The sequence below is a fragment of the Dendrobium catenatum genome, unplaced genomic scaffold (assembly GCF_001605985.2).
Source record: "Dendrobium catenatum unplaced genomic scaffold, ASM160598v2 fragScaff_scaffold_633, whole genome shotgun sequence".
NCBI classification, from domain to species: domain Eukaryota; kingdom Viridiplantae; phylum Streptophyta; class Magnoliopsida; order Asparagales; family Orchidaceae; genus Dendrobium; species Dendrobium catenatum.
Genome location: NW_021319095.1, coordinates 403,784 through 418,839, shown reverse-complemented (window position 1 = coordinate 418,839; position 15,056 = coordinate 403,784). Strand labels below are relative to the sequence as shown.

The window sequence follows — 15,056 nt, the reverse complement described above, 5'->3', positions numbered from 1 at the left end:
TCAAATTAAAGGTCCTTTAATGAGGATTTTGATTTTTTGAGGTAGAGGGTTAAATTCTAAACAATTTAATATATTATTTGTAATTTTTTTAATTTAATTTAAATTAATTATTATTTTTTAACATTTCAAACTTCATTTAAGGGCCAATTTTTTACTTCATTAATTTTTGACCTAATAGGTTCTAGGTTCAGTAAAATTTGAACCTATGGTGTATGATGCGATTAAGTTTAATGTTACAAAGTTTCACCCTAACTAGCTGTCTGTAAAATTTCTTAGAAATTTTCTAAATTGTGTAAACATTAACCTTAATTATTTTTTCTAGTTTAACCTAGTGTTCCACTGGATTTGAAACTTTTGTCATCTAACCCAATACACCATAACAAATATACATCCAAAACCTATCAATTTGGAGAGTTATAAATTTTCAAAGTTTTTAATGGACCATCACTTTTTAAATTCATCACACCCATTATCAATCATCAAAAATAATTGTCTACGACACAGCACGTGCTGCCGTTGTCTTAATCCATGTTAGCATTGATCCGAGCCGTCATATCGACCCTGGAGATGTTGATGGCAATGATATGGCCACGTGGCCAAACTAGTTCAAAACAACGCACGTTCGAAACTCTTGGCTCGTGTGCTATTTTGATTTGGTCGACGTGGCAATTCCTGAGTTATTCGATCGCACAGAAGAAAAGATCGGACGGCTCCTATTGATCCAAAGGAAAATAGTTCAAAGTGAACTAAAAGATCAAACATCCATAACTTTTAAAATACTCATCCAACTACCGCAAAAGATGTAACATAAGCTCATGGTAATCTAATCTTTTAATGCTTGAATTTTGTAGGCTCCATGCATTGTAGATTATGAGTGGTTTCCAATTTAAGTTTAATTTAAAAGCTGAGTTTTCTCACCAACTAGTAGATGGATTTTGAAGTTCTTTGGCTTCTTTTCTTATGGTGATGTTTTCTCCAACTTTGCGTAAGACTCTATAAGCATATGAAGGCTGGATTGGAAGTTGTTGAGAAAACTTAAGTTTATCTCACTAGAACCCTCTCTCTTTACCATAATGGTGTTTTGAGGCTTGGGTTTTGTGGATAAAAGCTTGGGAAATAGTTGGGGAAGTTGGACGAGGAGCTTGGAGAGCTGGAGGTTGTTGCAGGTGGAGTTTTAAAGAATGAGATTGAATAATGAGCTTTAGGTCAAGTTTCCCTTAACCAATTGCTTTTTGAATGGGTGGCTTAGATCTATTTGGGGGAGGCTTGGATGCATGCCATGTGTCCCCCAAGGCTATTAGAAGCTAGGGGGAAAGCTGGAGTTCAGAGAGACTTCTTATGGTCCATGGGAATGTTATATATTTTTTAAGTTAATGTAATTTAAAACGTGATAATATTTTAATTACCTATCTAATAATTGTTAATTAATTTGACATCAATATCATTGTTTAAATCAATATATTACAAAATATATTTGATATATCGTCAAAAAATTATCTTGATCAAGCATGAATCTCGAAGCAAAAATTAAGTTGAAAGCTTCGAAAATTAAATCAAAGATCATATGAACTCCGATTTCATCAAACTTATAGTTAAATTGAATGTCTTGAAAATACGAACCCAACGACGCCAAATTCGACTCAATCCGAGCTCAAATGTGTCCAAATCAAAGACTCAAAGCATCTTTGGAAGGTTCAATCCATAATTTGGATTACGAAATAGTTTTAGAATATGTCATGCTTATAGTCGAATAGAGCGGATCGACGAGATGAATCCAATGAGCTCAAGATCGTCAAATTTTGATATCATTATGGCCTTCAAACGCCTAATAAATGATTCACGATCAAGAGATTCAACATCAGTCGTCCATTCAAATCACTCCCAATTTACCCTTGATATTCCTCCTATTCACTAGTCACACCACTATCTGAAAACTATAAATAAACCCCACATTTCTCATTAGAGGGGACCTCAAGCAAGAAGAGAAGAGAAGCTAAAAGAGAATAGAAGGAATAAGAGAATAGAAGAAAGGAAGAGAAGGAAGTGACTCCTCCTCGACCACTGCGAACTTCTACTCGGCAGCTGACCGACGCCGGAATTAAGAAGGGAAGTAAGAAAAGAATGAGAAGGAAGAGATTTCTCCTCGAACACCGCTGAAGTTCTGCCCGACAACGGACTAACGCCGACGTTCTGCCTGACAACAGACTTTCATCGGACTTCTACCCGACACCATATTTCCTCCCGTCCCCGAACTTCTACCCGACACCGAATTTTTGCCTGTCTCCAGATTCCTACCCGACGTTGGATTTCTACTCGATGTCAGACTTTTGCCTGTAGCCATACTTTCGTCGGACTCCTACTTGAAGCAAGATTTTCACTTGACGCCAGACTTCTACCCGTAGCCAGACTTTCGTCTGACTTCTACCCGAAGCTGAACTTCCCTCGTCGGACTTTTGTCACTTCTGCTCGATGCCCGGCTTCTGCCCGACGTCAGACTTCTGCCCGTCACTGGATTTCTACCAAACACTGGACTTCCGCCCGTTAAATGTCCTTTCGACCTTCTCCTCAAGTCAATAGTCTTTTTAACCATCATTGCCCGCCGACTACTGTCCTTTCAACCTCCATCGCCAAAAAAAATGGTCCTTCAGACCTCCTTCACTCATAGTCGGACCTCCGTCGCTCGCCAACTACGATCCTTCTAACCGCCATCATTAGAGAATAGCCTTCTGACCTCCGTCACCCACCAACTATGATTCTACTGACCAAACAGATGTTTCAATAGTGATTCTTTCAAGTCCAATCATGTAACACATTCTATATGATATATATTTGTTACATCAAGCCAAGACCTTCCCCCAAGGAAGGGCCTCATTTGTAATTAACTGCAAATACTAGTTGATTCATTTAAACTGGGCCAGGCCCCGTGGTTTTTCCCCTTTTCAGGGTTTTCCACGTAAAAATCTTGGTGTCTCTTATGAATATTGCACCCATTCTTTTATCTGTGTGAGCTGGATCTTCGTACAAAGTTAAGACGTTAAACTTTATATTTCTCTACCGCCAAGAGTATTCCAGGATGCAACAATATTAACAATAAACAAACTTATTTATAAATATATTTTATCTTTATATTAAAAATGATAAAATATAAAATTTATTTTCTTTTTTTTTATTTCATTTTATTGTAAGTTAATAATAAAAAAATTCACTATTACTACTTCTATGATCTTAAAACTTTTTATCCGTTAACAATAAATATTATAAAAGTTTATAAGTGCATGGACAATATTTTTGAAGGAGAAAACTCAAATTCAAAATTTGGTTTTTTACAAAAGCTAATTATGTTTCGCATTTTCTTAGAAATTCCAAAAAGATATTTGATTTTTTCATTTGATATATCAACAAAAAACTATCTTGATTGGGCACGAATCTCCAAACAAAAATTAAGTTGGAAGCTTCAAAAATTAAATCTAGGGGGGGGGGGGGGGCAAGCAAGAAGAGAAGAAAGAAAATAAATTGAGCTCTCTTGCCACTAGACTCTCCCTCAAACACCTCCAAACTTCCATCCTGCAGCCTATCGACCCTGGAGCTTTGCTTGAACACCAACTGGCACCGAAGTTCTACCCGGCCGACAACTAATACAAGAGTTCTGTCATACTTCCATTTGTCGCCGGATTTTTGTCCGGTCACAGGCTAACATCAGACTTCTACCCGATGTCGGACTTCCGCCTATCTCTGGATTTCTACCCGACGTTGGACTTCCTCCCATCGTCGGACTTATGCCCATTGTCGGACTTTCGCTTGTCGTAGGACTGTCATCGGACTTCTACCTGATGCCAAACTTTCATCCATCGCCAGACTTTCGTCGGACTTTTACCCAATGTCGAACTTTCGCCAATCACCAGATTTCTACCAGACGCTAGACTTCTGCCTGACTACGGTCCTTCTGAAATCCGTCACCAAACAACGATCTTGACTATGGTCCTTCTGACCTCCATCACCAAACAATGGTTTTTATAACCTGTGTGGCTAGATAATGATCCTTCCGACCTCCGTCGCTAGACAACAGTCCTTGTGACCTCCGTCTCCAGGAGACTATGGTCCTGTCGACCAAATGAATATATCAATATTGATTCTTCCAATTTCTATCATGTAATGCATTCTATATGATGCATATCTTTTACATACAACCAATGCCTTCCCTCCAATGAAGGGCCTCATTTGTAATCGACTGCAAATAGTAGTGGATTCATTCAAATGGGGCCATGCCCCATGGTTTTTCCCCTTTAAGGGTTTTCCACGTAAAAATCTTGATGTCTCTTATGAATGTTGCACCATCGCTCTTTATCTGCATGTGTGCTAGATCTTTGTACAAGCTAAGATGTTAAAATTTATACTTCTCTACCGTCGTGAATATTTCAGGACGCAACATCATCCTTTTAAGTTTTTTTAATTATATTTCTTATGCTTAATTAAACTTAAACGCTAATCCCCTTTTGAAAATTTCACAAAGAAAATACGTTATATATAAGTGAATTCATCATTAATGCATTTCATTTAAAGAGAAATGTACTTTATGTTAATTTAAAATTTTTATTATAATCCGTATAATATTATAATATAATTATTAAAAAATAATCACTTTGAGATCACACTTAACATAATATAAGAAATGAATATAAAACTTAAATGAAGGTTCAATCTACGAAAACAATAATAATTAAATTTCTTTTAAATTTTAATTATCTAAAAAAATTAAAATCAACTTACAAAAATAATTCAATTTGAGTCTAAATTAGCCTAAATTAAGAACTTATATTATGATTAAAAATTTTATGATATTAATTGAAGTATTAAATAGTCTCCAAATCTTGTATATTTATAGTCAAATCAACTGTATTAATGAGATTAATATAACGAATACTATATCAATAAATTTGAATGCATTCAATATGGTCATCCAAATATCCAATGGAGTTTTATAGAATTTTAATTAGATCTATAAAAATATAACTCCCAAAATATAATAAATAAATCTTTGTTCTCCAAAGAAATGGCTAATTTAAAATTAGAGATAGCTTGGAGATTTAAATAGCTATAAAGCTCAACATAATGTTCAACACTGAATATCACTGCTATCTTTTGACTATTATCACTCAAACAATATATATTGTACAACTATCATCAGATGATCGTCATTGAACTGCCTTCATGTAATCGTTGCTGCCTGATTAACATTGTCTAATTGTTGTTATCATCTCTCAAATACTTCTACCACATTCTCTGCTAAGTTATAGAAAATCAAGCAAGTGGCCAACTTTGTAATCATATCCTCTTCAATTATGGGGAAAATAAGACTTCTGTAAATTCATATATATATAGGAGTATTTCAAAAAGGCCAAGCTTCATGATTTTTTTGTTCTTTTTTGGGTTTTTCATATAAAAATAGGATGTCTCATATCTTTTTATTTATTTATTTGTGAGTGTGATGGATTTGCGTATAAAGCTTAGATGTTAGTCCCTATCTCTCTTTCTCTATCATCACGAGTATTCTAGCATGCAATAACTTAGTGTCATCTATGGAAAATATTTCTAATATTTTACAAGCACTTTTTCAATAGATAACAATTAATCCCTTAATTAAGGATAACACAATGTGGATGTTGAAGGTCACTTAGCTTTGACTTTAGAAGATCTTATATGCAAGATGGAAGATATTCAAGCTTAGATTCTTCAACTTTTAGAGGAGGCAGATAGCAAAGAGAACCATCACAACATAATACAGCTCTTATATCCTGAAAACAATAATAAGCCATGGCTAATTAATTTGAGGATATCCATTGACTGCCATCTCACCATCATGGTGCAATTCCTCCACCACCACAATCTTATCAAGGTCTCTTGAACATTGCCCTGTGCTGCTCAATTAACTTATAGTCTTCCAACAATGTTGGTAAGATTGAATCAATCTCAACTTATTGATGCCCTTTGTGATATTATAGGGGACAAACTTTCTCCTTAACATAACTTTCAATAGTCTTTATGCCATACCTCAAGATCTATATTGGAAGAATTGTTTCTTCTTAATTTAAACATGATCTACTAATTTCAATTGAAAGTAAAATAACCAGCCAAAAAAGTTCTATTTATCAAAGCATCAATATATAATTATATTCTTTATTGGGAGGAAGTAAAACCACGTAGCAAAATAAATAAGTAATAGAAAATGCAGCAAAAAAGAAAGAACATCATGATTTAACATGAAAAATCCCAACTCTGAAAATAAATCACAGAGCCACACCACACCAAGAAATCCATTATAAAATTTTTGGAAGAGGTCGAGGGAATCCACTAAGAATATTTGACATATCTGAGATCATTTATTAGAGCATTACTCGATGATGTTAATCTATATGAAACAGGTTGAAGCTAATTCTCTTGGAATCAATTATGCCTTTATTGGGAGGGGGCAAATGCTGAATCGAAGGTGAAGATTGATATATTTTTAGACCGTTACTACCTTTTTGAGGCCAAGACAATGAAAGATAATTACTAACAATATTATTGTTGAGGGACTTGCCTGATCACAATCGTATTTGAGATTATAACCAAGATTGGTCACGGTTCAAATCTGTTTCCCCACAAATTGATGCAGTAATGGCTGGTGATTGAGAGATCATAGAACAATTCTTATTTATTGTTACATTAATGTTGCCTTTAATATTGAAGGGTCGCTTTTGGAACTGATAATATGTCATGGTAAAGAGACGACCTTGCTTCAAATGTACGCAAAACATTGATGTGAACGAACTTTCAAGTTTGTAGCAAAGGTTCCCCCCAGCCAAGAATCATTTTCCATAGACACGATCAAATTATTACGTGCCAGAACAGCTCGTGATATTAGAGAGATGATGAGTTTAATGTCTTGATGTATATGAAGATCCAATACACATACATATAAGAGAGAGGGGTGTAGTAATCATACGAGATATTAATATTTTTACATGAAAACCCCTAAAAAGGGGAAAAACTATGGGCTTTGCCTAGTTGAAATGAATTAATTAGTGCTCGAGAGAACATTGGCTTGTTCATTTGGTCGATAAGATCGTATTCGGGCTATAGTGGCCAGAGGAACCATAATTTGGCGATTGAGGTCGAAGGGACCATAGCCGGGCAATAGAGGTCAGAGGGTCCCATAATCGAGCAATTGAGGTTGAAAGGACCATTATCGAGTAATGGTAGTTGGGCAGGCCATAATCGAGCGATTTAGGTTAAAAGACCATAGTCGAGAGATTGTCAGAGGGACCATAGTCGGACAATGATGGTCTAAGGACCGTACTTGAAATGTGATAGTGGTCGGAGGCGAGTGACGGAGGTCAAAATGACCATAGTTGGGTAATGGTGGTAGAAGAATCATTGTTGTACGATAGAGATAAAATGGATTGTAGTCAGATGATAGAGGTCGGAGGGATTGTAATCAAGCAACTGTGGTTTGAGGATCATAATTGGCAGGTGATAGAGGTTCCAGGGACTATAGTTGGGGGACGGAGACCAGGGAGATTGTAGTTGAAGGGCAATGGATGGGAAAAGGGACTATAGTCAGGTGATGGTGATTTAAAAATCATAGTCGGTGGGTGATAGAGGTCGGAGGGACAGTTGTCGTGCTATGGAGGTTGAAGAGATTGTCGTTAGGTGGTGAGGGTTTGCCAGTGATTGTGTCATGACCCGACCCGACGGGGACGGATCCCGCCCGAGCCGGACCGCTACAAAACCTTCTTATCCAGGATCTGGCTTTGGAATTTGGTTACTGAACTGAATCTTCCAAATTAATCAACTCAACAGACACACAACCACAGAACAACAGAGCTACTATAAATCACCAAATGCAGCGGAACAAAACATCTATATTTTCATTTTCCTCAAAACAATCATCTACAGATACAGTACATGGCTTTTGAACAGAAAGAAAGACAGAACAGAAAAGCCATGACTGTACAAAAATCAAAAGGTACAAACAATACATATACGGATCAGAACTCAGAAATCTACTCCTGGACTTCCTTCCCTTTCCCAGAACCTGAAAACCACCAGAAAACAAGAGTGAGCTCAACGCAATGTTGAACGACTTAGGGGTGTGAAAATCGTCAGGAAGATCTATAAGATATGCATTATCATTGATGCTCCGCAATACTGGAAATGGTCCGAACTTCTTTTTGCTCAGTTTGGAATAGGTTCCTGCTGGAAATCGCTCCTTCCGCAAACGGACCATAACTAGATCTCCGGGCTGGAATATCTTCTTCCGCCTATGCAAGTCAGCGTCTGCTTTATACTTTGCATTTGAGTCTTGCAGCTTGAGACGAACCTTGGCAAGCAGGTCTGAGAATTGTTCCGCCCAATTGAAGGCTGATTTGCTTTTGCAGTTTGCTATGACTGCAACATCAACAAGAGTGTTTGGCATCTTAGTATAAACAATACTAAATGGGCACATACCAGTGGATCTATTGGGCATCGCATTAAATGCGAATTCAGCCTGCCCGAGAACTTCATCCCATAATTTTGGGTGTTCCTGCACCAAGCACCGAAGGAGATTTCCCAAGGTTCTGTTAACAACTTCGGTTTGGCCGTCGGTTTGAGGATGATAAGGCGAGCTCAGTCGTAATTGTGTATTCAGCCGCTTCCACAATTCACGCCAGAAATGACTAATGAACTTGACGTCTCGATCCGAAGTGATGCTGCGAGGAATACCGTGCAACCGAATCACCTCGCGGAAGAACAATTTGGCAATGTTCAAAGCATCGAAAGTTTTCTTGCAAGCAATGAAATGCGCCATCTTTGAAAAACGATCCACGACCACCATGATTGAGTCATTGCCATGCTTGGTTCTAGGCAAGCCAAGCACAAAGTCAAGACTTAGGTCCTCCCATACAGATTCCAGAACGGGTAGTGGCTTATACAAACCGGTGTTTTGCCCTCCTCCTTTGTAGCTTTGACAGATTGAACACCTTTCCACAAATTTCGTAACGTCCTTCCTGAGGTGCGGCCAAAAGAATTTGGCTTGCATCTGAGCAATGGTATTATCCCGCCCCGCATGAGCTGAGAGCCCTCCGCCATGTATTTCTTGAATTAACAACTGTCTCCAAGAAGAGTTTGGGACACATAACAGATTACCTTTAAATAAATGACCATGGCGTATAGAATACTCCCCCATGGGCTCCTTGTTAACACGTTTTCTCCAAGCAACTTCAAAATCTGCATCAGCCGCATATAAGTCCTGCAAGCATTCTAATCCCATAAAATCAGATTGCAACTGTGTGATGAGTGCCGATTGATATTTTTCTGAGTGTTAATATATTGCAGTGCTTTGTGATCACTGCATAAAACAAAATCTTGGTGCAACAGATAATGCTCCCATTGCTTCAATGCTCGAATCACCGCATACAATTCTTGTTCATAAACTGACCATCGTTGTCTCACATTGCTCAATTTTTCACTGAAAATTCCACCGGACGGTTTTCTTGTGCTAACACTGCTCCAATGCCCACCAACGAAGCATCTGTCTCGACTGAAAAGGCTTTATCAAAATTCGGTAATGCCAATACCGGTGCTGTTGAAAGGGCTGATTTGATGGTGTCAAAGCTTCTTTGTTGTTCTTCTCCCCAACAGAAACATTTTTGCTTAAGCACATCCGTTAGCGGAGCCAGTATAATACTGAAACCCCGGATAAACCTTCGGTAGAAATTCGCCAAGCCGTGAAAACTCCGTATATCGGAGAATGATTTAGGATTTGGCCACTCCCTTATGGACTCTACCTTCCTCGGGTCAACACTTACACCTTTAGCCGAAATTTTAAATCCCAAAAATGAGACTTCCTGAGTGGCAAATTCACATTTTGTGACATTTAAGTACAACTTGTTTTGTCTTAAAGCTTCAAAGATGTGCTCCAAATGCCTCAGGTGTGTTTTAAAATCACTACTAAAAACTAGGATATCATCAAAATAAGCCACACAACATTTGTTTAAGAATGGTTTTAAAACCTCATTCATCACACGCATGAAAGTTGTTGGTGCATTACACAGTCCAAATGGCATCACTCGCCACTCGTAGAGCCCTTCTCGTGTCTTGAATGCCGTCTTCCATTCGTCGTCAGGCCTAATGCGAATCTGATGGTAGCCAATGCGAAGATCTAATTTGGAGAACACTTGTGAACTAGCCAACCTTTCCAACATCTCCTCCATTCTTGGCATCGGAAATCTGAATTTGACTGTGATTTTATTGATTGCTCTGCTGTCCATGCACATTCTCCAACTGCCGTCTTTCTTAGGAACCAATAATGCTGGGACTGCACACGGGCTCAAGCTATGTTGAATGAGATTTTTATCCAGTAGCTCATCTACAATTTGCTGCAGTGCTTTGTGCTCCGCAGGGCTCATTTTATAGTGTGGTAAATTTGGCAGAGTGGCACCAGGTGACAAATCAATCTGATGTTGTATCGTTCGAAGAGGAGGCAGCTCACTGGGTAGCTTGTCTGGACATAAATCTGAAAACTGCTGAAGCAGATTTTTAACCTCTTCGGGTAGAGTAGACGGCACCATGGTGGCAGATTGCTCTTTTACAATAAGAGCCATAATTAATGAGGATTCTTTCCATGCATTGAGCAAAGTATTTCCTGAGACCACAAACATTGCACTCTTTCTTGGACTAGCAGCCAGCTCACGGTTTGGAGGATTCGGCACTAATCTCAGTCGTTTTCCCTTCCAGTCAAACATATATCTATTAGCCCGGCAATCATGTAATGCTCCCACATCGAATTGCCATGGTCGCCCGAGGATGATGTGGCACACATCCATATCAATTACATCACATAGAACCTCACTTGCATAGTGTTTTCCGATCGAAATTGGCACTCGGCACATGTCCGAAACTGCGATTTCCATTCCTCGTTTGACCCAGCTAATTTTATACGGATTTGGGTTCTTAGTTGTTTTAAGCTGTAAGGCTTGCACCACAGCCTTAGATATCACATTCTCCGTGCACCCACTATCAATTAGCAAGTCACACACCTTGCCGGCTATAGTGCATTTCGTTTTGAACAAAACATTCCTTTGTGAAGAATTCGGCTGCCGGGGGGATAACAACAACTTTTGAAGTACACACACGAGCGGCTCACCTTCATCTCCGCCAACATCTTCTAGCGGTACAGTTTGCTCTTCCTCAGGTTCACTGCCGTCAGCTTCATCTTCCGCTTCCAATAGTTGTAATTGCGGTCTGGTAGGACATTCATTGGATTTATGTCCCTGTTGAAAACATCTGAAGCACTTAATGGTGGTGGGTTTTACATACGGATTATCCTTGGCAGCACCTTTAAACTTTTGATTGGCTCTGACTTCATTGCTTCTGCTAGGAGTGGCCGTTGGTACATGCTGGCTACTAACTGGCTGCTGTGCCCGATTTACTTGTGGAGTATTTGGTTGAGTCCGTGAGTTGTCAATTGTTGTGTCTACTTGCCTTCTTCCTTGGCCCGTCCGCTGATGTCTATTAAGTTGTATCTCTGCTTTTAAAGCATAATTAACTGCTTGGGATAATGAATATACCGCATTCATTTCCAATTTCTCCTGAATTGCATCTTTTAAACCACCGACGTATCGAGCCACCAATTGATTGGTAGATTCATTTAAGTTGTTTCGAGCGCTCAATCTGTAAAATTCCTCGGTATATTCGTTAACAGAACGGTGCCCTTGACTGCAGTGTTGATATTGAACATACAACATTTGCTCATAGTCTGTCGGCAGAAAATGTCCACGGAGCAATTGTTTGATCCTGACCCAGCTGCGCACTGCTCCCCGCCTTTCTCTACGACGCGTTTGCAACAATTGTAACCACCATGCGCTTGCTCCTCCTTTAAGTCGACACGCGACATATTTGACTTGTTTCTCAGGCTCGATTTCCATGTATTCAAAAAAAGTCTCCACCGATCTCTCCCAATCGAGATAATCTTCAATATGTAATTTGCCATCAAAATAAGGAATGTCTAACTTGACTTTAAACTCACCCGGATACCTCTCGGCACCTCGCTGTCGCCGCCTGCGAATGGGAGCTGCCATATCATCCTCTGAGTCGGTCATATCTTCTAGAACTCCAAACTGATCAACTCCTTCCGAATCCGATCCAGCATTCACGGGTACGTCGAACTGTGGATTTCTCCCGCCTCCAATCCCTCTTCGAGCAGCCGGTATGGTTGCTGGCAAGCCCGTTCGCGGCATTGGCGGTCGCTCCATTTGAGCGTGTAAATTCCGCAAATCTCGACGAATTTCTTCACAGAAACGGCGGAAGTCCGTTTCCAAAACTTCTGTGTGTTGAGCCAAACCTGTGTGCTCTGCCCAAAGGGCTTCAAGGCTTCTATCATCACCGGGAGCCACCCGTCTGCTGCTCTCGGTCATCTGGCTCTGATACCAATTCTGATGTAGTATCCTGCACAGAAAACAAACACAAGAACAAACAGGGAGAAAAGGAAACAGAAGTTCTTCTTCTTCTTGATAACTAAAAGCTGAACTGTATAATACTTACAAGTATTCCTATATAATTCTATGGTGAAAAAGAGTTTCTAAGAAAACTAACTAGTAGTGTAAAGTTGCTGTAGTACTATAAGCATAAAAATAGAAAGCTGTAAGAGGTAGTGCTCCTTGCAACGGTATGGCAGCTGCAAGGTATAATGCCTCAAGTTTCTATTTACTAAAAGTGCACCGCATCAAAATAACGGTGAATTTTTTAATTATGTCTATGAGCTTAATTTAGGCGCATTTTGAGTTGGATGAGACGGAATATAGATGTTTTTTTATATTAATAAGGTAACTCAAATTACAGAATTTTACCTATAAACTTGGTGAAAGTTAAAATTAGCCAATCAAATTAAATTCAATAAATTTATTAGCTAAATATTTTGAATTTTTAGATTGATAAATTATTTCTAAAGCAGATGATTTTTTTATTATTATATATAAATAATTAAAAACTAAATTATTACGAATATAAAATCTTGAAAATGATGAAAACATGAAAATGATAAAGAAAAAAACAATATGATAAGAACAAAATGAAGATAAAGTATTAAGCTAATATAATAAAGAAATAACTCTCACAAAAATTAAATCTTAACAGTGTATTATGCAACTTATCTTGATTTGTTGGTTGGGAGTTTTGACTGGCAATCAAGAGATCTTAGGTTTGAGTCATATGTATGTGATCTGTATGAATTTGTCTTAATTGATCTAAATATCCAACATTTATAAGATATTTGGCCTCCCAAATAACGGAGAATTTTTAATTATGCCTAAGAACTTAATTTTGGCCCATTTTTAGTTGGATGAGATTTGAATAAAAAAAAAAATCTATGATAAGGACAAAATGAAAAAAAAGTATTAAGCTAATGTAATAAACAATTACCTCTCACAAAAATTAAATCTTAACGATGTATTATATAGCTAATTTTGTTTCTATTAGTTGTAAGTTTAGGCTATCAATCAAGAGATCTTAAGTTTGAGTCTTACGTTTATGATGTGTATGAATTTATCTTAATTAATCTAAATATCCAAAAAAAAAGAATTAAACCGATTTGTATAGAAAATATAGCGATGGAATAAAAAATCAGGATATATATAATTTTAAAAAAATTTGCATTTTAATTCACTTATGATCAATTAATCATTTATATTATAAAAATTATGCTTCTCCTACATTTTAATTATCCTCAATTTAATCCAAGGAGCTGAGCTTACTTAACTACTCATTGTGGAATTTCTTGTAATTAATAAGGGCTTAGCACCCCATAAGATTTTATTAATTTCCATCCCAACAAATCAGGTTCCAAATTCTACAAGCCTTTTTACTAAAAATTAGAAAAGCATAAACGAATGAACAATTTCTACAACAGCTTCAGATCAACACTTCTGCCCCATCCTGGCCCAGCGCCGACGGCCCACCCGTTGCCGAAACACTCTACACCGTTGACAGAAAGCTATCCGATCTCCTTCATCTCGATCAGGGCCATCAGCTCGGCCCCCAGCAGCTCAAATACATAGCCTTCCGCAGCGAGTCCTCCGCCTGCGCCGGACCCTCCTCCCGGAGCCCGCCGTCGCCTCGTGACCGATCGGCTGCGAACCACGCAGCCGGAATTACGCCGACTGCTGCAAGTTGCTTCTTCCCGAGCTTTATCGAATCAATCCTGGCGCACCACTTGGCTCCATGCTCCGCGTGGCCACCCCCTAAAACCGCGACGCTCGTAGCCATCATCACTCTACTAATGGATCCCATTTTCCGGCGAATTCGAGCAAGTTAGCAGAGGATTTTCGCTTTCCTTCGATTTGCTGGAATTGTATGCGGGTTGTGTGGGCTTTAAAGAGCGGGACGACAATCTCAATGCTGGTTTTGGCTAGTGAGGCGTCGCCGAGCTGGAATTTGCCAATTTGGTTACATTTGGTTACAAAGTTACAAATAACTCATTAAAAAATAACAAAAAATATAATAAAAAATAGGCCACCACCTCAAATGTAAAATGAAATTGACGAAAAATCTAAGCAATGAAATTTTTATAAAACAGTTTTCCAGTTAAATTTTTTTAATTAAAAGTTGCTTTCTAAAAGCTAAGAAAATAGTCCCAAATAAAATTTGAATAACACGTAAAAAAAAGCTCAAATTAGCTGCCGAAAAACTAAGAAACAGCAGCATATTGGCTTCATCATATTTTTTTCCAAATATCGTCAAAATTCTTTGAAGGTCATGGGCGGGTGAAGGGGCCACGTGCCCCCATCAAAAAAATAAAAATAAAAATAAAACCAACTAGCCTTAAAAATTGCAGCATTGGGATAGTAAAATCATAATTTGGATTACCAAACAGTTTCCAAACATGACATGCTTATACTCGAATTGAGGGAGCTCAACGAGACAAATCCAACGAACTCAACATCATCAAATTCTGATATCTTTAAGAAAATCAAATGCATAATAAATGATTTACTATCCATTCAAACCACTCTCGATTTACCCTTTATTTCCCTCATATTTAT

At 38.2% G+C, this 15,056-nt stretch overlaps 1 protein-coding gene across 1 annotated transcript; it reads right to left on the bottom strand.

Moving 5' to 3' along the window:
* Positions 1-9,476: 9,476 nt before the first annotated feature.
* LOC110111061 lies at positions 9,477-14,280 on the bottom strand. The gene is made up of 2 exons (XM_020842756.2): positions 14,069-14,280; positions 9,477-12,465 (listed from the first exon to the last, which is right to left on the bottom strand). The coding sequence occupies exons 1-2, from the start codon at positions 14,278-14,280 to the stop codon at positions 9,477-9,479; spliced, it is 3,201 nt and encodes a 1,066-aa protein (XP_020698415.2).
* Between the last annotated feature and the right edge of the window lie 776 nt (positions 14,281-15,056).